This window comes from Ixodes scapularis, unplaced genomic scaffold (assembly GCF_016920785.2).
Source record: "Ixodes scapularis isolate PalLabHiFi unplaced genomic scaffold, ASM1692078v2 PGA_scaffold4__175_contigs__length_147842914, whole genome shotgun sequence".
Classification (NCBI taxonomy): domain Eukaryota; kingdom Metazoa; phylum Arthropoda; class Arachnida; order Ixodida; family Ixodidae; genus Ixodes; species Ixodes scapularis.
Window position 1 is genome coordinate 129,855,409 of NW_024609879.1, and position 23,310 is coordinate 129,878,718.

At 47.3% G+C, this 23,310-nt stretch overlaps 1 protein-coding gene across 1 annotated transcript in view; it reads right to left on the reverse strand.

Annotated features, from left to right (window-relative positions):
* LOC120838147 (A disintegrin and metalloproteinase with thrombospondin motifs 7-like) overlaps positions 1 to 23,310 on the reverse strand; it is a 51,992-nt gene that overhangs the window by 1,152 nt on the left and 27,530 nt on the right. The window contains exons 6-11 of the mRNA XM_040207922.3: positions 18,598 to 18,731; positions 18,438 to 18,515; positions 14,046 to 14,170; positions 10,864 to 10,913; positions 4,136 to 4,247; positions 1,227 to 1,400 (exon numbers count right to left, since the gene is read on the reverse strand). Coding sequence (XP_040063856.3) covers positions 1,227 to 1,400; positions 4,136 to 4,247; positions 10,864 to 10,913; positions 14,046 to 14,170; positions 18,438 to 18,515; positions 18,598 to 18,731 — 673 coding nt within the window. The remainder of the gene's footprint in view (positions 1 to 1,226; positions 1,401 to 4,135; positions 4,248 to 10,863; positions 10,914 to 14,045; positions 14,171 to 18,437; positions 18,516 to 18,597; positions 18,732 to 23,310) is intronic.

Below are 23,310 nucleotides of genomic sequence, written 5' to 3' on the forward strand. Positions count from 1 at the left end.
ACGCAATTTCAGCGTACGCTAGCGCTAAATTTAGCGCTTGCGTTAGCGCACGCTAAGCAAGATAGTTTTAGAATAGCGTTTCTCCGTCACGAGGCAAAAGCCCAATCATCTCACGCTCGCAACGCCACCAAGATGAAGTCGCAATTCTAGTTTACACACAAAATGCTGTGACTTGAGAGAAAAAAAAAAACTAGTTTTTTGGTACAGAGTAACATTTTACATTTGTTTAAACGGGAGAACGCAACGCCAGCGGTCGACCGGTCGTGTCCGCATGCGTCGCCTCGGCAAGAGAGGTCTCGTGCACTGACCTTCACCGAGAAATGTTCGCGCGTCGCAAACATCAAGTTACCGGTGATCGTTGCCCACATTGCAGGGTTTTCCAAACCGAGCACAATGTCGTTCCGTATTGAAAATCGCAATCACGAGGATGCCGCCGACGTCGCGCGTACGACGCTGCCAAAGCAGCCGCAGCCATGGGTCCTGGGAGCCGCCAATTTTTAACTCTGCTCGTCTTGGCTTTAGCCAAACTCTCAGTGCAAATCCACTTTGGAGGAGCGCAAAAACTCTTTGCGTACGCGCGCAATTTTCAAAAAACAGCGTACGCTAAAATAGCGCATGCAAAGCACAAAACGTGGTTAGCGTTCGGCGCATGCCCAGAGGCGGCGACGCTATCCTTCGTGTACGCAAAGCTTTAGCGTGCGCTATTATAAAAAACCCTATTGTCTGAGACGGCAGTGAGACATTAGAACTGCTGTCCTATTCTCAATAAGGCCTTTGTCGCTATATTGGAATATTGTTTCAATGAGACTACTATTGCTTTCAATAGGCAAAGATAAAGAACTAATAAAAAAAAAAGGTAACAAAGATAGCTTGCATTCCCCGTTTTCTTCGGTTTTTGATGTATTATTGGCTACTGACACCTTAAGTAAACACAGAAGGTAGCGAGCTCCGAGAATCTCATTATATCTCCGCAGCCAATCACATCGCGGCCTTAGCCCAGAAGAACACCCGTGAACGATGGACGCCTAAGCAAGAAGCATCAACACAACAAACCACGCCCCGTATTGCTTAAGCTGTCAGGTACTCTAGCGCCGATTGTCTATTTCTAACTAAATTTAAATCTTCGCCTCCGACCCGCAACAGAGAAGTCTTGGCTGCATATATAGGCACGCCCGAAGCAAGCATCGATTTCACACCGAAATAGGCCATCAAAAGTGAAGAAGTACCCCAAGAAATTCCGCATGTCTCGCAAACAGCATCTAGAGAAATAGAATCCTCTGACTCCGCCATCAAGATAGCTCATGATGAAGCCCCTACTGGGGTCGCAGTCTGGATCCTGGGAACCCTTGTGACCAGCAATATGCCTGACCGGTCCATCGCCATCGTGAACGCAACCGTACCTGAAGAACAAAACAGGACGTAAGACTGAAAATAGCAAACATGAATTGTGTCGTGATTATCGTTAGGCACCGGAAGCTTGGTTAGCTCCGATGGGCGTCTAGTTATTGTCAGTCTTGGGTGTTAATGCGTATACGCAGGGATGGGCAGTATTTCAAATTCAAGTATTTGAAATACGTATTTCAAATACTTTGTGTATTTTGTACTTGTATTTAATTACAAATTGGGTATTGTATTTAACGTGTGTATTTAAAAACTAAAACGTGGGTATTTCAAATACAATTGTAATTAAATACAATTTTGTGGGCGAAAATATATCTCTCAAATTTATTGTCACTGTCCAGAGCAGGAAGAAAACTACATTCTGCACCGAATGCAGTGTCTCTGAATCAAGACCAAGCGTTTAGTGACTTTGTGACTACGGTGCTAGTCCAGGGCAAGAATAGTGACGAAATCGACGTTCACAGGCAGACTGGCTAAATAAATGCCTGTGACAACTTGTGATGCTTTCCAGCCTGATTTCCATCCATATTTTTGCCTGGAACATTCTAAATGCCCGGGTCGTCCAGATTTTCTTAACTGGTGCGAGCTGCAACAATAAAAATTCTCTAGCTATGCTCCGTTTCACCTTATGTTGTACCGCAGAGAAGGCTAGAAGCGCGAGCTCATAGCGTTGGGAGCTGCTCTTAACGCCCGAGAGCTTGTGCCACCGAGATGTGCCCTAGAGCAAGGAGCTCGCGCTTATAGTCTTTCCTGCGGTACATCATAAGGTGAAACAGAATATAGTGATGCGCGTCTTGGTCGTCTCGGTTCTTCGTTGATCTATACCAAAATGTAATCGACAAAAAAGCTGCTTGAAGCTCTGTACTTTTTTCACCTATTACGTCCAAGTTGATTACATTTTTTTTTTGTGATTATATTTCTATTACGTTACTAGAGCCTCGCACACTAAGTCCCGAGTGTGCGATGCAAAATTAGAAAGAGATACCCAGAAACTAGTTGCAGGTGCCTTGAAGTCGCTGACGCAAATTTTGAGGAATGTATTTGGAAAAGTATTTGGAGGAGACCAAATACATTTGGTTGTATTTGTATCTTGTAGTTAAATTCTTTTTTGGAAATGTAATTAGATTTGTAATTAAATACATTTTTGACGAAGTATTTTGATACATATTTGCATGTATTTTGCCCATCCCTGCGTATACGTTACCTGTTATTAGTTACCGTGCTTTCGCTACTGTTTTGGTAACTTTTAACTGTAATGCGCCATCTTTTCGAGATGTAGCTTGGTACTGCAGGTTCTGTTACACTTCATGAAGTAACGACGAGAGTAAAGACGTTATTTTTCTCGATACTTTCTACAGCTTGTTCACCATTCAGACATTGAACGAGCATTTACTAGCCGTTTTTCGTACTTCTCAAATGGCGTGTTCCGCCATTTTGAGCATCATGTCCGTTTTCTGCGAACTTGGGGCAAATTTGCTTTCACTTTCTCTATTAAAAGGGGGGGGGGGGGGGGGGGGATTTACCCTTTTATGCTTTTATTTTGTAGTAACGGGGTTATTTAAAGTAATGCCGCTAATTTTTCAAACTAAACGTAACTGTAACGAATTACGTCTCCGTTGCAGTAACGGTAACAGCAAGTTCTATACTTTTATATAATAGTAACCATAACTGCAAAATTTTTTTTATAAGTAACTTATTCAAGACTGTAGCAATGGGGTCAGTTACGCGAGTTGGTACTGAATAAACGTCGTTAAAGTTGCGCAAAAAAAAAAAAAGAACAGCGCGGAGAAGAGGAATAAGTAGGTGACAGATGAGCGAACAAAACCAACTCACATGTAGTGGAAGAAAGAAGGAAGAAGGAACCTGCGTGCCTCCCTCAAGCTCGTGTGCCCTTGTGCCTGAGCGGCCATCGCTCTAGCTGATTTCGCCTTACTATACTTGTGTACGTCTTTCCTTTTACAGCGAAGCTGTTTATGGCTAGAGTTGCGTGTATTTCTTCGTGTGCGTCACGAAAAACTTTACGCTCGCGCCACTGCACGCGCCGCACGCGCACGCCTTCCCCACATAAAAGATTCGAAGTAAATAACCTGAATAAAGCGTTGACGAACGCGCGTGCAAGATGCCATTTGTTTTAGGCTTTTGGTTTAGAACAGTTACTGCTGCAGACGTTGGCACGCGCGGCGCGTGGAACACCATTCCCAGCGTTCTCCTTGATGCTTGGGTAATTTAGCAATAGGTCTATTTCACTTCTCTCGTCGTAATCGGGAGGCCGCGTATAATCCGGACTCCCGAAGAGCAACGCGCCTGCGAAGAGCAACGGCGAGAACGGCAACGAGAATGTCAGCGGCGGCGTCGGGTAGCAAACACCACCGACGAAAATCGTGCACAAAACGCCAGCGCATGCGACAAACCAGACAAGACGAACACCGCGGGGCGGAGAACGCATCAAAAAAACGCAGGTACCATACTGCTAAATTGGACAAGCTTAATAGAGGATATGCTAAATTCTGTCACGTCTGTATCGTGTGCTAAACAGCTTCGCAGGTCATCCACCTTGGCAGAGTGGAATGGCTCATGATTTCTTTTCTTCCAATATATGGGAGTTGTGCGAGTGCACTTGTCTGACGTCTACGCGTTTTTCTCCTCTATCCCCGTGTTTTGTTTCTAATTAACAATATTACCCAATATTGTTAATTAAAATCGAGTCAAGCAAACAAGATAAGAAAACACTTACGAATGGCCCAACTCGTGAGTGACAAAGTGCATACCAAAATACATTTGCCCTCGATCTTCAGCAATTGCATAGTTTGCATACGTCGTGCAGGCTCCGCCGAGTAGTGCCATACCTGAAATTATACGTTAAACAGTACAAAAAAAAGCTGCTCCCCAACCTAGGTTCGGAACGCTTTGCCAAGTTGTTGGTCAGGGGCTCTAGGACAGAGCGCGCACAATAATGAGTATAAAAGAAGGGAGTAGCCAATCAACTGTTCAAATATATAAAATATCTTCACCATGTGAACAGATCCGGGAAGCATGCTCAAAATGTGTTGAGTGCGGAATACCGCCTTGCAGAAATTGACATCGCGTAACATTAGGTAATAAGACGTGGTAACGTCGCACCGATTTACCCTCTAAATGTAGCGGAGAAATTGACCTGATTGTTGTTTGTGACGGGCTTCTCGTAAAATACGGCTCGTAAGACACTCATTCCTTAATAAAATCACTGAAAAGAAAGGTCCGACAAGCCTTTCCCACCTACCGCAGGGCCTTGCCTGAAAGCACATTTACCGCAGAGCCTTGCCTAAAAGCGCTCTGCGGTAGGTCTGTATGCATTCATACAACCATTCAGCCAACCATCTAGGGGTACACAGTGTCCAAGTTTTTTTGTTTAAAGGGGCTCGTTTATAAACAATGTTTCTCTTTTACGGTATTTACCAAAAAACGAGAAAGCTTCTCCGCGAAAGCTTTTATATATATATATATATATTTAAATTTCAATAAACGACACCAACCTCACCCTAAAAGACCGGGCCCCTATTAATTTCGTGCGTATTTTGCCACGTCTCGACTTTTCCATATCAAACAACGGTAAACTTTCTACAAAGCAGGATATGGATGATCTAGAAGCTATTCTTGCCGAATAATATTTCCATAAGATCTAAGTCTGCAAATAGATGAGCAAGTCTTGTCTTTCTAACCGCTCATTCACACTGGAAGCGGATCCGCGTTCGCAAAGCGGTTGCGAACGCGCTTGTATAAAGATTCAGTACAATTGCACGCGCTCTTGATGTCATCGAGTGCGCGTGCAATTGCACTGGATCTTTATACAACCGCGTTCGCAACCGCTTCGCGAACGCGGATCCGCTTCCAGTGTGAATGAGCGGTAAGAGCCGTTACTCTTTTATGTCGCAACGTTTGCTTGCTTTTGCAACTCCAAGAGAACTCTTGTATCTCCTATGTCATTATCGCAATTCGCCCTTAGCAGTTGTTTCCAAAGAAAACATTGTCAAATTGCATGATCATGACGTAGAGGCAAGTGCCAAGCTTAATTAAATAGATAATTCATAAAAGCATTCTCTAAAGTCTTGGTGTGTCTTCGAACAAACGTTGGTGGGGAAATAAATGGCCCTCCGGTCTAGAAGCTACTTTACCCAAATACTTCACTAGCAAACACATCTTAAACAGCGAAAATTCGATGGCCTTGGCGCAGACAGCTTTTGCGTAGTAGGAACGGATAGACGCGCACAGCCACGGTGTTTTTCTGTTTAAATTGAGAGGGGCGGCTGTCGCCATTTTGCGTCGTGGACACTTAAACAGGGGATACAGCCGTCTGTGCTGTCTTGGCAAATCCAGTATCTCGGTGCGTCAGTATTTCGGTGCAGCGCGAAAGCGCGACAGGGTGGAGAGCGCGATGCGGGCGCGTTCTATCTGAAGCGAACTCTCCCCACCGGTAGGGGGAAATTTGATGCTGTAGTCGCGCTGTGTAAGCAAACGAGCGGAGTGGAACTATTCTACTAGTAAAGTATTTGCTTCTGCTGCGATTTCACTTTTTTCCTGGAGCCCGACTTTCCAATAAAGCCTTTCGGAAAATTTCAATTCGTAAAAGCTTTTCTATTTTTCTTTTTACTGGAGAATGGTGCTTTTTACACCTGGAAGACTGAGTTTGTTGAGTACACGTGGTATTGCCGCGTGTACTCTGCCCTTCCACAACGTTCGAAGGTTTCGTCACCGGGGCAACGGATATCGAACTTGCCCTGCAAACCCGATCCATTCACTATACAGCGAGCGACTACCCAGCGTCGCTGCCCTCGGGCCGTCTAGCTGCTACATTGGCTCCAGAATCCCAGGCCTACGTGAGATCAGTCGCGACGTCGTCCGGGAAGAGCTCAGAAGCTCCTGCAAGCTGCCAACCAGCCGGTTTTGCTGCCGATAACCAAAGTTGTCCGAGAGCAAGTTCAGCGGGCATTCCAACCGGAGGCTCCTGCCAGCGTAACACACGAGGAGCCCACCCTGACCTACACCGCAGTAGCTCGGAGACCGGCGCCAGCTGGCGGGCAGTGTTCGACGCCGCCTCAACGTAACCTACCAGACTTTCCGTCGTCGGGAAAGGCAATCCCAGCTCGTCCGCACCGAGCAACGGGCGCCTAAAAGACGAATGTGCGGCGCACGGCCGATCGACGACTGCTTTGTTATCACTGCGGCGAGGCCGACCACGTCTACCGGAAGTGCGAATACTGACTAATGGACCTGCAAGGTTTTTCACCGAGCAACCCGCGACCCCGCACTGGGTAGCGACCAGTCACGTAGCCAGGATTTCGTTTCGGGGGGGGGGGGGAGTGGAGGTCCCAGCAGAATGGAAGATTTCGGGGGGGGGGGGGGGGGGGGGCCGGGCCCCATGCCCTCCCCCCCCCCCTGGCTACGTGCCTGGTAGCGGCCGAGGGACATCGCGAAGTACCTCCGACGACCTCTGTTTCTGGTGCCGACACTACCACGAGTTCGCCTTCGCCTCAACGTGAGCTTTCGCCCTACCGGCGCTCTCGCCGTGACAGCTTGTCGGCCATGTCTCGTCGGAAGAACTAAGTGCGGCAACGCGTGGAGGTAGCGTTTCCAAAGACAGGCGAGTGAAAGGCCTCCAAGAGCGCTGGAGAGCTCCCATTCTAACGACGGCGCATCTGCAGAGGTGTCTAACAACCTCAAAGTTGTCATCAACAGCTGCGACGCGACAACGCTAATCGATACCGGCGCAGACTATTTCGTTTTGAGTGGGAAAGGGAAGCTCTCTCTCTGGCCCTTGGGAAGTGATGACGTGGTGGGAAGACCCGGTCCCTCAAATAAGAAACGCCGAGGGTCAGCCTATAACGCCGACCGGGAGGTGCGCCGTACACGTCGAGATACACGGCGAAACCTGCCCAGTGATATTCATCCTGCTGCCGGACTGCAAGAAGGGACATTAGCCTTGTAATGGACTTATCGCGATCATCGACCTCGGTAAAAACAAGATGACCCTCGGAAAGCTCGTTCCATCACGAGACGTACGAAAATCAACGCCAGCGGCAGTTCGTGTGCTTGCTGACCATGTGACCCTGCCGCATCGGTCAAGTGTTTTACTCGCCGGGACCAACGAGGTTACTTGCGGAGAAGGGCTAATAAAAGGCACCATCTCTCTGCTCCTAGCAAAAAGCATTGGCGTTGCTAAGAGCGGTACGAAGGTCCCAAACGGCTGTACCGTAGCTCTTCTTACGAACTTCCGGAACGAGCCACGTACAGCATCTTACTAAGAATATGGCCACAGCATACGCCGATGACTTCAGCGAGCCAACCGACGCAGTTTCGGTGGCAGGAGTGTTTCTTGTACCCGGACCAGAAATGACTGCACCAGCAGAGCTTAGAATCGTTCCAAACCTGTCATCAGAGCAAGGACAGGAACTCCTCCAGCAACTTGATTATACTCCGTCTCACCCTACGATGGATTACGGTCCGAAGGCTTGCGGGTGGAGCTCTACCTAAAGAAAGCTTGCATCCGCATTGCAAAAGAGTGCGCGAGAGAAAATGTGATACACAGAGTAGGAAGAGCACTTATCTTAAGCATATGGTTGTCTGCTCTGATAGCGCGTTCTTTTATACCGGTGAAGTTAAGGTACAGGATATATAGTTTCATAAAATGTTCTTGCCATATTTAGGAAACATGTCAACTGTTTGAACAGTTTGGAGGGTGCGCAGGCAACACTGACAAAAAGTCGTTTCATGTTGGCCATAAAAAATCCAATCCAAACTTTTTATACAGACTAGGACCCGTATCTTCTTTCCGGACGTGGTTCGTACATACGCTCCCCTGTCGAAAACTCGATCTGACTTGTGCTCGTTCCTCGATGGATATTAATTTTGATCCCGGGTTCTCTTTCCCACATCGAGTCCAGAGGGTATTCAAACCTTTCAGTAGTCTTCAGTAGTAGCAAGCAGACAGAGCCGCCGCGAGGGCTCGATAAGCAAACGAAAACCTCGCCTCCGCATGACGTGTCATGGCGCACTGATACGTACTACGGAGCAAATATACAGCGTGGTTTCTAACAGGCTCGTGATTGGTCCCGCCGGCCTGTAGCATTGGGCTTTAGTCCATCATAGGGTGAGACGGAAAATAGTTTCACGACTGCTTAGCCACACCATCCGTGGTTCGCACAACGTCATCTGCCAAACACCCAGTTCGTCCACCACCGGTTTGAGCTCGCGGCTCCGGCTCCGAATACCCGGGTTAAAATCCCGCAGTTTATTTTAATTTTCCTTTCCGTTTCTACTCTGCAGTGATTCAAATCCTGGAGTTTATTTTAGTCTTCCTTTGCCTTCCAGTTCTGGAACCTTTCAGAGCAGGAACGGAAAAGAAAATTAAATAAACAGCTGAATTCGAACCCAGGTATCCGGCGTCTTGGCTATTCACGTTACAGTATAATCTACAACAGGGATCTCAAAACTCCGACACGCGGGTTAGATCCGGCCTCCAGAAGCTCCCCCCTTGACTGTGGCCCGTTTCCAGCAGGCCGCCCCTACTGGCGCAAAAACAAACCCGTGTAAAGAAATGACGTCACGGAGCTCACCTTATAGATTTTGTATCCATGCTGATTCTTATATCGCTGATTGTTGTGTATGCCATACTTATATCACAGTGTCACAACCGGCATCTCCATTTTTAATCCTCTGCTATACGCCGGCGCAACTGCGTTAAAAGTATTTTACGCTCTCGTGCATATTGTGCTTAGTGCCCTCTGTCATACGTATCTCGTTTTACCCACCCCAGTACTACCGCACTCATTAGCCTTCTGCCTTGTGCGAATATGCCAACGTTCACCTTCGCTTCGATTCATGTACGGTAACTTTTTCTGAGCTACAATAATTGTATAATGCCATAATTAGGTAAATATTAACTTATATTTTATAGATACAGTATATTCATCTGTATTAATCGCTAGTCTCGTCATTATTCGTAGGTTTTCTATAAATACACGTTGTCATAAAGTTTGGAGACGGAGAACCCCTGTTCTAGAAGAAGCAGCCGATGTAATCGGTTCTAAGAAGAGCTGCTTGTCCGAATGCAGTATTTGTTTTGTGTGGGAATTGAACACCGTGGCTTTTCCGATCTATGGTCTGAGTGTCGAGAGCGCGTTTTCACAGCTTTACACAAAAGACAAAAAAGAGCGCAACAAGTTGGTGGCCGAAAATTCCGGAGCCTACTCGTAATGGACAGATCTCACTAAGCGTTCGGCGCATATCTGACGCCGCCCTAGCTTTAGTTCGCGGGAGGCAAACGTCCGTGCATGCTCGTGCCGTCTCGTGCTTCACGAGCGCAGAACTCCACAAGGTTCACTCCATGCATTGCTGCAGCGGTGGCGTAGTCAAACTGGCTGGTGAGATCGGTCTACTGAGTATATCTTCTAACACGTTGGACGGAAACATTTGATGTTTATATGTTTTTTTTTTTTTTAATGCCTCGAAAGTGAATGATAGTAACTAAAAAGTACGTCTTAACTGCACTGACAAAATGCATTATATACAGGGTGTCACAAAAAAAAAAAAAAGTTACGGAGTTTTTTCACCGCAAAAATAAACTAGCGTTTACCGAACGCTCATTCTCTACCCAAAGGTAGTGCTAGAGGTCACAACCTGAAGCCAAAGTTTCAGCCCGATTCGATACCTTTTTCAAAAGTTATAAGTAATTTTCTGAAAATTTCAATGGGGAAATGTAGCCGTTTTCGGTTTCTGGTGCCATAGAGCTCAATGTAAGTATTTGAATACTCCGTCGGCCGCCATTTTCCTATTGAAATTTTCAGAAAATCGCTTATAGCTTTTTATTAACGTATCGGATCGGGCTGAAACCTTGGCATCTGGTTGTGACCCCTAGCGCTACCTTTGGGTGGAGAATAAGCGTTCGGCGACGCCTAGTTTATTTTTGCGGTAAAAAAAAACCTGTAATATATATATATATATATATATATATATATATATATATATATATATATATATATATAGAGATAGATAGATGGATATATATTTAGGTGAAGTAAGGTAAATATAAAAACAATAGACCGGGAAAAGTTAATAAGTCAAAGATCCGTACTGTCTGACTTATTAACGTCGTAATAAACTTCGAATTAGAAACTGCGACAGTACGCATCTTTGACTTTATATATGTATATATATATATATATATATATATATATATATATATATATTCGTTTTTTAAAGAAAACTCTCTTATTATATCTCATTACCAGAATGTGCACTCTTAAAGTAGACCCATATAATGTGACAAATCAATGCCGAAGACCACCCGTGGATTCGGAAAATCCAAAGACAGAAAACGTAGAACCCACTTTTTAAACCGCGAGTCGGTGCCCAGGTGGCGATGCTGCGTTAATCGCTGAATGCTAAAGGAATACAGAATAACGCAAATTAAGAAAGACTGAAGCTTACCGGCAATCTCTTTAGACAGATATCCGTTTTTCAGAGTTACTAAATCTCTCCTGAGGGAAAAAAAAGGATCAGTTCTTTCAAATAAAGAATATAAAACGTCACTGCGTCTTTCTTAGTTTAGAACTGAAAGTTGAAGTTAACAAATAAAGACTCTTGGGGAAGAAGACGCGGTTCTAATCTAAGAAAAGGGTACTTTTATCAGTCTTGAACACGTTCCCCCAAAACAGGAACGCGTTTCCGTTACTTTTCTAACATTTGAAAGTGTCATTACCTTGACGTTATGTTTGCATATTTTAAAACGATGTTGTACTGAATACAGGGTGATTCCAGAAGGCGCCAGGCAGTTTAAATCGACCGCGAAGAGATGGTGCAAGTGGTCGCGACGCCAACTGCCGCCAACGAACGAGTATACGACGCCGAGAACCGACGTCTTTAGCAGACAAGAAACTGCAGTTCCTTGTTGATACCGCGCCTGTTTTTGTTTCTGCGACTGCCGCCGCCTGCGGAGCGCGCCCCCCTTTTGAGTCGAAAAGATCGTCTGCTAAGAACGCCGGCTCTCGGTGCCGCATGCTCGTTCGTCGGCGGCGTTCGTTGCGCCATCTCTTGTCTGCCGTGCGAAACGGTGCCGTGTTGCTTGAAGACCGGTGGCGTCGCTGCGTTTCCATAGGAGCTAAGCCTTTTTTCTTTCTTTACTCTTTCCTCAGGTAAGTTCGCTCTTTGCAAATTTTACACACAAAAAAAAGCACCATCTGTGGGCAACGCTGCACGAAGTCGTAGCGCGAGAGGTTAAGAAACCGAATTTAGCGGTCGATTTAAAGAGCCTGGCGTCTCCTTGAATCACCCTGTAGATCATGTATAAACAAAAGCAAGCAAGTGAAAATATTAACATTGAACAATGCGTCGTGTCACCACGATCCTAGTTGTAACAGTTCTTAGTATTCGGACATCTCACGGACACTGCTGCAAAAGCAAAAAAAAAAGAATTTTTTTTTTCTTTTTTTTTAACAGTTTAATAGGGACAATCATGTCGCAAAAGAAACCTTCCGCGAAAAGGAATATTTATTTAGCAATATTTACGCCACAGGACGTAACTTAGTCGGAGTCACAAGCTCTCCACATTTAAAACTCCAGCTCTCTCGACCCGCGCAGAGGACAAGTACGCTCTGCCCCTCACTCTTGAATTTTCCTTTGGATTGACTTGGCTGAGGAGTTAAACGACGTACGCAGCGCCTCGACTTCCGGTGCGCCTTGTCGAAGATACGCCGCGGATCAGGGGGGGGGGGGGGGGGGGGGGGACGGGGGGAAGGTGCCGACGGTCGACGCTGGAACCTAGAGTCGGTTTCCTTTCGTTGTTTTTGTTTACTCGGAGAAAAAAGTCCCCACTAAATTTAGCGGAAAAAGTTCCCCGCTAGACCTCGCGGAATTTCCCCGCTAAATTTAGTAGAAAAACTTTACTGTTAAATTTAGCGGACAAGAATTTCCCGCTAGATACAGCAAAAATTTCCGGGCTAATTTTAGCAGAAAACTTCTCCCGCTATATTAAGCAGAAAAAATTCCCCTTAAATTCAGCGTAAAAATTTTCGCGCTGACTTTAACGGGAAAAATTATCTGTTAAATTTAGCAGATAAAGTTCACCGCTAAAGAAATTTTTCTGCTAAATTTAGCATAAAAACCTTCCCAGTAAGTTTAGCAGAAAACGTTCCCCGCTAAATGCAGCTGAAAATTTCTGCCCTATATTTAACAGAAAAAATTTCCCGTTAAAGTTTGCGAGGAAAAATTTCTCCCCTAAACGGTCAATTTTTTCCGCTAAATTGAGCGTAAAAAACTCTCCGCAAGGCTTAGCGGAAAAACTTCCCCCTTAAATTGAGCATAATTTGCTGAATTTAGCCGGAAATCTAGAATAAATTTACCGCTAAATGGGAGGAGAGCACGGAAGGAATAGGGGAGGGGAGGAGGAGGAGGATGGGCATACCCTCCCCTTCTCCTCCTCAAGAGCTGCTCTTTAATTCGGCATTACTATGAGTTGTAAACGTCTTTCATTTTTTGCTTGCCAACAAACTCAGTGAGAGTAATCTATTGGGTTGCCCTGGCACACTTACGGTTCACGTTGCAACCCCTCAGATTTTACTCAAAACTTTTAGATCAAAGGAGTGAATTATGCCAGAGCGTATTATAAGGCGGTCATTTCACAAAGATAACTCGTAGATTTGATCTCGCACATATGGCGAAACCCACCGTCTAGTTCAGAGCCGGAAGTGTTTCAGAGGCCATCTGCACACTGGCGCCACCTCCCCGTTTCAACTCATGGGAGGAGGAGGGAATAACTTTGGGTCAAGTAATTAGTTTTTAGAGCGCAGCTCTTAGGGGCCCGTTCACGGCTTGAGCGGCGTCGGCGTCGCCGTCGGCGTCGGCGTAACCAAGATCACCCCAAGGTCACGCGACCCCCCAAGGTCATCCCAAGGTCACGTGGTCCCCAAGGTCACCCCAAGGTCACGTGACCCCCAGAGGTCACGTGACCCCAAGGTCACGTGGCACCCAAAGTCACGTGACCCCCCGTTGTCATTGTCACTGATGACGTCACCGGCATCCACATCGTCATCGTCATCATCACTGATGACGTCATCAGTTACGTAACTGATGACGTCACCGGCATCCGCATCGTCATCGTCATCATCACTGATGACGTCATCAGTTACGTAACTGATGACGTCACCGGCATCCGCATCGTCATCATCAAGGATTACGTCATCGGTGACGTCACTGATGACGTCACCGGCATCCGCATCGTCATCGTCATTATCGCTGATGACGTCATCGGAGTCCGCATCGTCATCGTCACTGATGACGTCATCAGTGACGTCACTGATGACCTCACCGGCATCCGCATCGTCATCGTCATCATCACTGATGACGTCATCAGTGACGTCACTGATGACGTCACCGGCATCCGCATCGTCATCGTCATCATCACGGATAACGTCATCAGTGACGTCACTGATGACATCATCGGCATCGTCACGTGACCCCCCAAGGTCACGTGACCCCCCCCAGGTCACTTCACCCCCCAGTACCCTTCCCTCCTCCTCCTCAAGAGCTGCGCTCTAATTCAGTGTTACAGGGAGTTGTAAACGGCTTTCACTTTTTTAGTATAGCTTTGGGTTTGAGTCGAAAGTTTTACTTACCCGGTCAGCACGACAAACAGGTCGGGATAATGGTGTTCGTATTGTCTCGTGAAATTAAACATGTTCTTTATCGTGCGTTCTGCTTCTATGTATTCACCTTGCATTTGAAGGAAAGATTTCTCTTCCTATAGCAGGAAGAGAATATACGTATGCAAGACAAGTATAAAATCTTTTTTTTTTTTGCTTTGTGGTACATTGCGCAATAAATTTGTGTTACTTAGCAAACAAAAGATCACTGTCCCTTAACAGATGCCCCTTGTATTCGTAAAGGTATTAAACGAAATCTGTTTTCAAGCTTTTTTAGATTGAAGACAACATGAGATGTGAGGTAAACGAACTTGCCAAGCTCGCATACTTAACGCAAACTGGTGATCTATGATTTTTTATTTGTTTTGTTTAAAAAAAAATATTGTCCATGTTAGGAGTATAAAAAGTTGAGCCAATAAAGCGTGTCAAACCGAGTCGTACATGTTGTTGTTTTAACACTGCAGTGTATTTTTTGAGACCACTGAGGCTGCGACAGGGTGTTTGAGCTAACTGTGCCGTTCTGTGTACACCGAGATTCAATTGACCCTTTTTAAAAAGGGCGCGCCATCTGGTAGCTGCGTCCCAAGTTAACCGAGTCCGCCACTGTTTGGCCGCAGACTCTGAGCATCTGTTGGACACGAATGTGACATCAGCACTAGGCGATCAATCGGATCCAATCGCACGGTTTGTGGCCAAGAAATGGCAACCGCGAATGCTGCCCGACGGGGTTTCAAAAAGGGTCTATCAAGGCGTGAACACAAGGTCCACATTTTTTTTTTTTTTTTTTTGTTTCTATCTTTGTGATAAGGCTGTCCCCCTCTCCCAGAAAAAGTAATAACAAGTTCTTTTTTTTTGTATAGGGCTAGTTTCTCCAGCATCATGTCTGTCAGCAAGCAAATGATGACACAAAACTCTGGACAGCTACGACCATCTAAGGGCGACGGCGACAACCAGACGACCTTGGGTGCCACCGCCGCTCATAGGTGGTGGTAGTTGTCCAGACTTTCCACCCTGGCTTGCTGACTAGCGGCCGTCCATTACATCATTCCTACCGTATTACAGCTTCGCTTGTGTTCCTTCTTCACCAAAATCAAAAAAAAAACGGAAAGATTTTTTGTTTTGTTTTTTTACCACAAAAATAAATTACGCATTGCCGAACTCTCATTTTCCGCCTAAATGTAGCCCTAGCGTCCGAACGAGAAGCTAAAATTGCTCAAGTGGCCGCTATTTTACTCAAACGTTAGGGATTTTGTGGTATTATCGAAGGGAAAAGGACGGCCGACGGAGCTTTTGAATACATGAAGCTGGATGGCGACAGTGGCCGAAGGAGGCGGAAACGGGAGAAAACTTGCCCCGTGTTCCCATTGATATTTTCAGAAAATCGCATGCAATTTTTGAATGAGATAACGGTTAGATTTGAAGCTCTTTCATCTGGTTCGGACCGCGCTAGCTCTACATTTGGGCGGAGAATAAGCGGTCGGCAGTGCTTAGTTTAATTTTGCAGTGACAATAAAAATAGCCCTGGGAATTTTTCGGTGGGTGCCCTGCGCATTCTAGCGTCAAACACTATCTTTTACCGACAAAAAAGGTAAGTTGTTCCTCGTGGACATTCCATCACACTACTCTCTAAAAAACGACTGCCAGTTCACTTTTCTGCAGAACACGTTGCGACCAATCACGGCCAACGGTAGAAGGATAGCAGCAAATGACGAGGCTCAGAATACGATTTCTAGACTTGAAAAAATGTGATGTACTCAGGGAGAACCTGAGCATGACATTTCGCGTTCTCATCGTCCCTAGGCAGACAAAAGGTTTGAGATATATAATCATACTCTGGTGTTCCATTGCTGGGATCCTGCTATCGTTTGCCGTGTTTGACTTTCTTTGTGTTCTGCAAGGAAGTGAACTCGCAGACTTGAAGGGACACTGACACCCTCCAGGAATGTTTTAATACGAAATCACTAACTGCTTCATGGAGAGAGCCGACGTCATCAACTTTGAAACCACGCCAAACGGCTCTTAAATTCTTCTCCAAGTCAAGCCAGTTGCCAGTCGCCGGTTAGCCACGGCACCTTTTACACCGCATCGATCCCATTGGCTAGCGCGCGTCGACCAGGTTCCCATTCGCCGGACACGCAGCGCCATGGGGTGGCCGGTCTTTGAAACTGACGCTGCGCGTCAGTTTCAATGATTGGCCACCTCATGGCGCTGCGCGTTCATCAGCGCCAGTCAGCGCGCCAAAATACGTAGAGCAAGAATGATACATGCTCTCGCATTCATAACTTATAAGAAGTGCTTAGGTGTATTTTAATGTTTGGCCAGGCGATTTAATATCGTGTCAGCAGACAATCCAATCAATATTTTGCTACAAAGTCACGTATATTATTAAAGGGATCATGAAAGGAGATCGGGTTGAAGTGTTCATGACTTCGCAGAGGGGTACTGGTCCTAGTCTGGCCCAAGTATAGTCGCACAGACCACCACTTATTCAGAACCTTCTTGGTCGCGGTGAAATTGCGAAAATAAAAAGGGCTATTTCTTTCGGTTTCGCCTTCGTAAAGCTTGAGGACGGAATTGTGGGATCGAAACCACCCGCCTAACGACAGTCGAGCGCGGCTCACGCGTTGGACACGAGAACTGCGTAAGCACTCGACTTCGGCTCAATACAATGAATGCTCGCGTTCAACCACTGCGGTGACAAGAATATCCGAACTAAAAAAATGCCTAATGCTCAGCACGCGTTTTTTTTTTTTTTTTTTTTTGCTAATCCCAGCGCTTGTGTATGATTAACGTTGGCAAAATAGGATAGGCACCAGGCCACGTGGCCGCTTGCTCTAGCTCCGAGTTGAGGGAATAAAAAATGTTCGTACTTCTCGAATTTTTTTAGCGACTGCCATTGCCTAGAGAGAAAACAACTAAGGCATGTTTATTCAGGTACTAACGTTAGGAAGTGATTCTAAATAATATTTAGCGAAATCGGAAACATCGTTTCATGACTCCTTTAATAAAGTCAGAAGCTCAACTGCTCGAAATCGAAACCGAAACATGAGCAAGGAAGCTGGTGGCCGGAAGTCACGTGGCTACACCAGACCACGTGTTTTTTTTATTGTTTTTTTTACTTCGCTTTTCCGGCTTTTGAAGCAGACAACAACGACGACGACGAACTTGCATGCTGATTGCACCGTTTGTCGGTCGATTTTTTTGCACTTATATCCTTTCCGCTCGATGTATTGCGCTTGAAGATAGATTGGCCAGTACCACGAACGACAGTTCGGAAGTAGCGGCAAAACGTCCGTCGCAACGTATTTCCGTCGTGCGCCACCGTCGTGCCGTCCACCCCGCGGCACGCCGCCATGTTAAGAATGGCATGTGCATGTGCCTCCTGTGATCTGTGCAGGATGTTTTTGTGTTGTTTTGTTTTTTTTTCAAATCAACGTATTTGCAGTTTCTTAGAGGTGACAAAAAACGGGGATCATAATATTTTCAATTTTTAATGTTGAATGTGTCCCTCAGATAACCCACGACTTTGAATATATTTGGCACACATAGTTCGAGCGCCACGTGCCCATGAAAATGAGAGTTACCGCGACTTAATCTGGCCAATTCTCGACCGGCTGTGTTATGGCAGAAAGAAAAGGAATTTTGAGCCGTTAATTATGTTTTGAGTAGTTGGACTCTTATAGATCGTGTTCAAATAAAAAACCTCGGCGAGGATAACTAGCATGTCAGTGTCCCTCTAAAGCCCCGTTCACAGATCTGCGTTTTCCTTACGGCCAATAGCTCTCGTAATCTCTTACGACGAGAGGACACACTGTCTCGCTGGCGCCGTCTATGCGGTGATCCTGGAGCTGCATTTCACCAAAGCGAACATTTTGCGGTATTTGTGATGTCAAATGTACGTATACAATCTATGGGAAGTTGTCGTTCATCACGTCGTAAAAATAAGTTTTTTTTAGTCAAAAAATAAAGAATAATGAGCGAAAATTAAAGAAATATACGGAGACTGTGAGTGTTCCACGGCTACACGATAGATTGCGCTAGTGTGTTCTCTCGTGGCGAGAGATTTTAGCAGGTTTTAAAACACACGGGCATAACCAGTCGCGAGTGTGCGAAGCACCCTTCAGCGTATAAAAGAAAGATCCCTTAATCGCCGTGTGGCTTCTTGTGTAGACGATTCTTGCATCTTGATAAGTTCATCAGCGTTCTTATCGGCTGTTTACATAGTCTCAATAAAGTCTCTTTAAATCTCATTAAAACAACAATAAGATGTCCAGGACTCAACGCACCCCGCGTTTCTTAAACCGTCAAGAACTAGAGATGGCAAAATACGAAGCATTCTCAAGAAAGCAAAAGCAACAACTTTACCTTCTCCGTTGTCATCACTATCTGAACCACCCGAAACTGGAGCTTTGGATACGACGTCTGATCGAATCGCATGTTTACCTGACAAGAAAGAAAGTGATATGTGATTTGTGGCGACGCAACACGATTAAATGGTGTAACGCAAATCATGTCTGATACTCACAGCAGTCATGAAAACGACTACGTAGGCACATAACTCTCTTCTAGTCATTCCCTTGTGGTGCTCCGAATCCGAGATGATGGACACCTCTTGCTTGGCTTCGCGCCAACCTCGATCGACCCACAAGGACCTTGGAGCTGGAAAACGATGTCGTAGCGGTCAGGGGTTCGCGGCCGGGCCGCAATCGATGCGGGCAACCGATACATCGGAGTTTGGATTAAAAGAGAAAAGTTTTTTTCTCAGTCCCAATGTAGTGCTAGCGGTTGGCGCCAAGATGCCAAAGTTTCGCACCCTACTGATTCAAAACTTGTCAAAGATAAGTTTGGACATGTTTCGGTGCGAAATTGGTGACACACAGAGCCGGTGAATACACGGAGATGAATGGCAAACGCCACCGGAAAGCGCCTCTCTCTCTCTTTGAAGAAGAAAAAAAATGTTTATGACCCTTTAATTAAATAAGGGTGTAAGCTCTGAAACTTCGGCTCCTTTTCCGGATTGTTATCGTTATATATGTGACCGAAGACTGAGCGCTCTGTGATGAGTAGCTTAGGTATCTCAGTATGAAAATAATCTTCTATTTTCTCCCAAGCACTCGGTATTTCTATGTGTTACCACTGAATTAAATATAGCCGAAAACGACAATACTACTATCGTAAAAAAAATGAGATGGAGAAACAGAAGATGACGCATAAATGTGTTAAACAACAAAAAAAGAAGTAATTTAGATTTCTACTTATCATGATTCCACTCGGGTTAAAAGCAGAGTGAGAAGATTGATGTTGCTTTATGCTTGCAACATGGTTTCTTGCCCATGATCAGCTAGTGAAGCGTAAAGTTGCGTAGACAACTCTTTGTTGTATTGAAGCGAACAGGTTAAAAAGTGAAAGCCGTTTACAACTCTCTGTAACGCCGAATTGGAGCGCAGCTCTTGAGGAGGGGGAGGAAAGGGCACTGAGGGGAGGGTAGACCACTATTCCTCCTACCCTCATTCTTTAATATGCTCCGGGGGGGTCACCTGACCTCAGTGTGAGGGGGTCACGTGACCTAGGGGGGGGGGGGGTTTACGTGACTTGGGGGAGGGGGGTCACGTGATCTCGGGGAGGGGCCACGTGACCTCGGAGGGTCACGTGACCTTGGGGGGGTCACGTGACTTTGGGGGTTGTCATCCAAGTGGGAACGCATCTTGCGTTATATGGCAGAAGTGCTGGCTGGCTGTGTTGACTGACAGATGAGCGTGACTCGATTAGCGCGGGACGGATGCGCGTGGAAGGCTGCGATGCGCGCGTGTGGGCTCGAGGTTTTTGGGTTGTTCGATAAAGGCTACCGGCGTAGTTGGTGTCCTCTTTACTCGACCCGACTCGGTACACGACATGGTGGCAGCGGTGGGATGAATGACCCTCTAACGTCTCCGAGGACCTGAGAAGCGACAACAGGGTTACCAGCGTGATCTCACGGCCAGGTAGGAAGCGACCCAGCGGTCGACCTACGCCATGCCTAACGACGCAGACGGTTCGGGTTCTTCGAACACCCAGGCCAGCGGAGGGGCATCCTTCTTCAATCCTTTCGCAGTCGAGCTCCCGGAGAAGTTGGATTTCCGGAATCCTAATGACTGGAAGAGATGGATAACCCGGTGGGAACGTTACCGCATAATCTCAGGACTCCATCTCCGGGACACATCGACTCAGGTCAACACTTTCCTTTATGCGATGGGAAGAGAGGCAGAGGATGTTCTTTCCTCGCTGAACTTAACCGAAGATCAGCTTATCGACTAAGATGTAGTCAAGGCCAAATTTGACACCCACTTCATTCCTCGGGTGAACATCATCTTCGAGAGAGCCAAATTCAACTCGAGAAAGCAAGAACCGGACTAGCCAGTGGAGGTCTTCATCACGGCCCTACATAAACTGGCGGATACTTGCGAGTATGGCTCTCTGCGGGACGAGCTCATCCGAGATCGCATCGTGGTAGGACTGCTCGACACAAAACTCAGTGAGAAACTCCAGCTGGACGCTCAACTTACATTGGAAAAAGCGACCATGACAGCACGATCGTCGGAAACGGTTAAGCGGCAACACTCAGAGCTGCGCAGCGCAAAGACTGGAAGCGACGTCCTCGAAGAACTTAAAAGACATCCGCGAGGAAAAAGCGTAAACAAAGATACCAAATGTCAGAGCACGTCGCAAGACCAAGGGCGTCCTAACAGTTTAACGAGGACATGCCGATGGTGTGGCAGTTCGTGAAAGCACGCCCAGCTTCAATGCGCTGCGAGAAGCAAGAAGTATAACGCCTGCAAAAACCTAGGCCATTTCGAAAGCGTCTGTTTTTCGAAGCATGCGATAGAAAATCGAAAATCACGAGCACATGGGCAGAGACTAAACGAAGTCTTCCTTGGCGAGCTGGTACACTCAAGAAATGGGAGCCCCTGGTTCATCACAGCTAAGCTGAATGACCGGGAAGTAACGTTCAAAGTAGATACGGGAGCGGACGTCACGGCTGTACCTCCTAGCGCGTGCGAGGCGACAGCCTTGGCAGCGCTGGAGCCAACGGAGACGCATCTTTTTGGAGCCGGACACTCTCCACTCAGCACACTCGGCAAGTTTAAGGCAACTATAACCTGGAGTGGGCGAACAACCAGAGAGACGATCTACGTAACCGACCGGCTGAGATACCTTCTGCTTGGACGAGCGGCTATTCAAGCCCTTGAGGTGCTGCCAAGCTTACAGGACGTCAACGTTGACAGCAACATAGAGTACGATCAACAGCTGCACGCTAAGTACCCATCGCTTTTCCAAGGACTGGGGAAAATGAACGTCCAGTACAAGATCACCCTCCACCCGGACGCTAAGCAGTTTGCAATCACCTACCCGCGACGGGTACCCTTTCCGCTGGTACCCAGCGTAAAAAAGGAACTGCAACGCATGCAAGACATGGACGTGACCGAACGAGTCGACCACGCCACAGCCTGGTGCGCACCCATGGTGGTTGCCAAAAAGCAAGATAACTCTATCCGGATCTGCGTGGACTACACTCAGCTCAATCCGCAGCTGGTGTGGGAGCGCATCATCATGCCCACGGCAGAAGAGACCCTGGCAAGGCTTGCAGGAGCTACGGTATTTAGCAAACTAGATTCCAATTCCGGCTACTGCCAAGCCCCACTAGCTTCGGAATCAAGAGAACTGACCACTTTCATCCATACCTCGGCAAACCTCACTCATGAGGGCCCTCACTCACCCTCACTCACCCTCATCTTCACAGGTGAGGTGAGGGTGAGTGAGTTTCTGAACCAGGAAAATTCATGAGTGTGAGGGTGAGTGAGTGCCGTGAGGGCCGTGAAGGCGGTGAGGGCCGTGAGGGCTGTGAGGGCGGTGAGGGCCGTGAGGACCGTGAGGGCGGTGAGGGCCGTGAGGGTCGTGAGGGCCATGAGGGCCATGAGGGCGGTGAGGGCGGTAAGAGGTATGAGGGCCATGAGTGCGTGAGGGGCGTGAGGGCGGTGAGTGGCGTGATGGCCATGAGTGCGTGAGTGATGTGAGGGCGGTGAGTGCGTGAGGGGTGTGAGGGCGACGATTGCGTGAGGGCAGTGAGTGGCATGAGAGGCGTGAGGGCCGTGAGGGCGGTGAGTGCATGAGGTGGTGTGAGGGCCGTGAGGGCGGTGAGTGCGTGAGGCCCCCTACAGATCGAGCATCTTTCTCAAATTTTGGGGTTAATGGCGGGTTGTTTTCAAGCTTTCCCTAGATCGACACGAATTGCTGATATCGGGTCCGGCTCGAAATAAGCAAGCAACTCGGAGCAATTCCAATACGTTTGAAGCGGCTGCATCTAATCAGGGACGCAAAATTTTTACGTGGTACCTCGTGCCGGTGATGATGACACCGAAAGACTTTGTTCTCGTTTGAAATCGATCGTTTTTTGGGAATAAACTGTTTCAGAAAGGTGTATTAGTATTCTTAACGAGATTTAAATGCATAAAAACACGTTTATAACTCGTAATTGTGTCTAAATAGTACAAGAAAAAAGTGAAAGCCGTTTACAAATCCCTGTAACGCTGAATTGGAGCGCAGCTCTTGAGGAGGAGGAGTGAAGGGTACTGAGGGGAGGGTAGACCCCTCCTCCTTCTCCTCCTCCTCCCCTTTCTTTAATATGCTCCGGGGGGGGGTCACGTGACCTCGGGGGGGGGGGTCACGTGACCTCGGGGAGGCGTGACCTGGGGGTCACGTGACCTTGGGTGTCACGTGGGGGTCACCTCAAGGTCACGTGACCCCCAAGGTGACCCCCACGTGACCTCAGGGGGTCACGTGACCCTGGGAGTCACGTGACCTTGGGGGTCACGTGACCTGGACGGGTCACGTGACCTCGGGGAAGAGACCACGTGACCTCAGAGGGGTCACGTCACCTGGGGGTTCACGTGAAGGTCACCTTGGGGTCACGTGACCTTGGGAGGGGTCACGTGACCTTGGGGAGGAGGTCACGTGACCCCCAAGGTCACGTGACCCCTTTGAAGGGCACGTGACCTTGGGGGTCACGTGACCCCAAGATGACCCCACGTGACCCCCAATGTCACGTGACCTTGGGGTCACGTGACCTTCAGGGGGTCACGTGGGGTCACGTGACCTTGGGATGACCTTGGTTACGCCGACGGCGACGCCGACGCCGCTCAAGCCGGGAACGGGCCCCTAAGAGCTGCGCTCTTAAAAGTGAAAGCCGTTTACAACTCCCTGT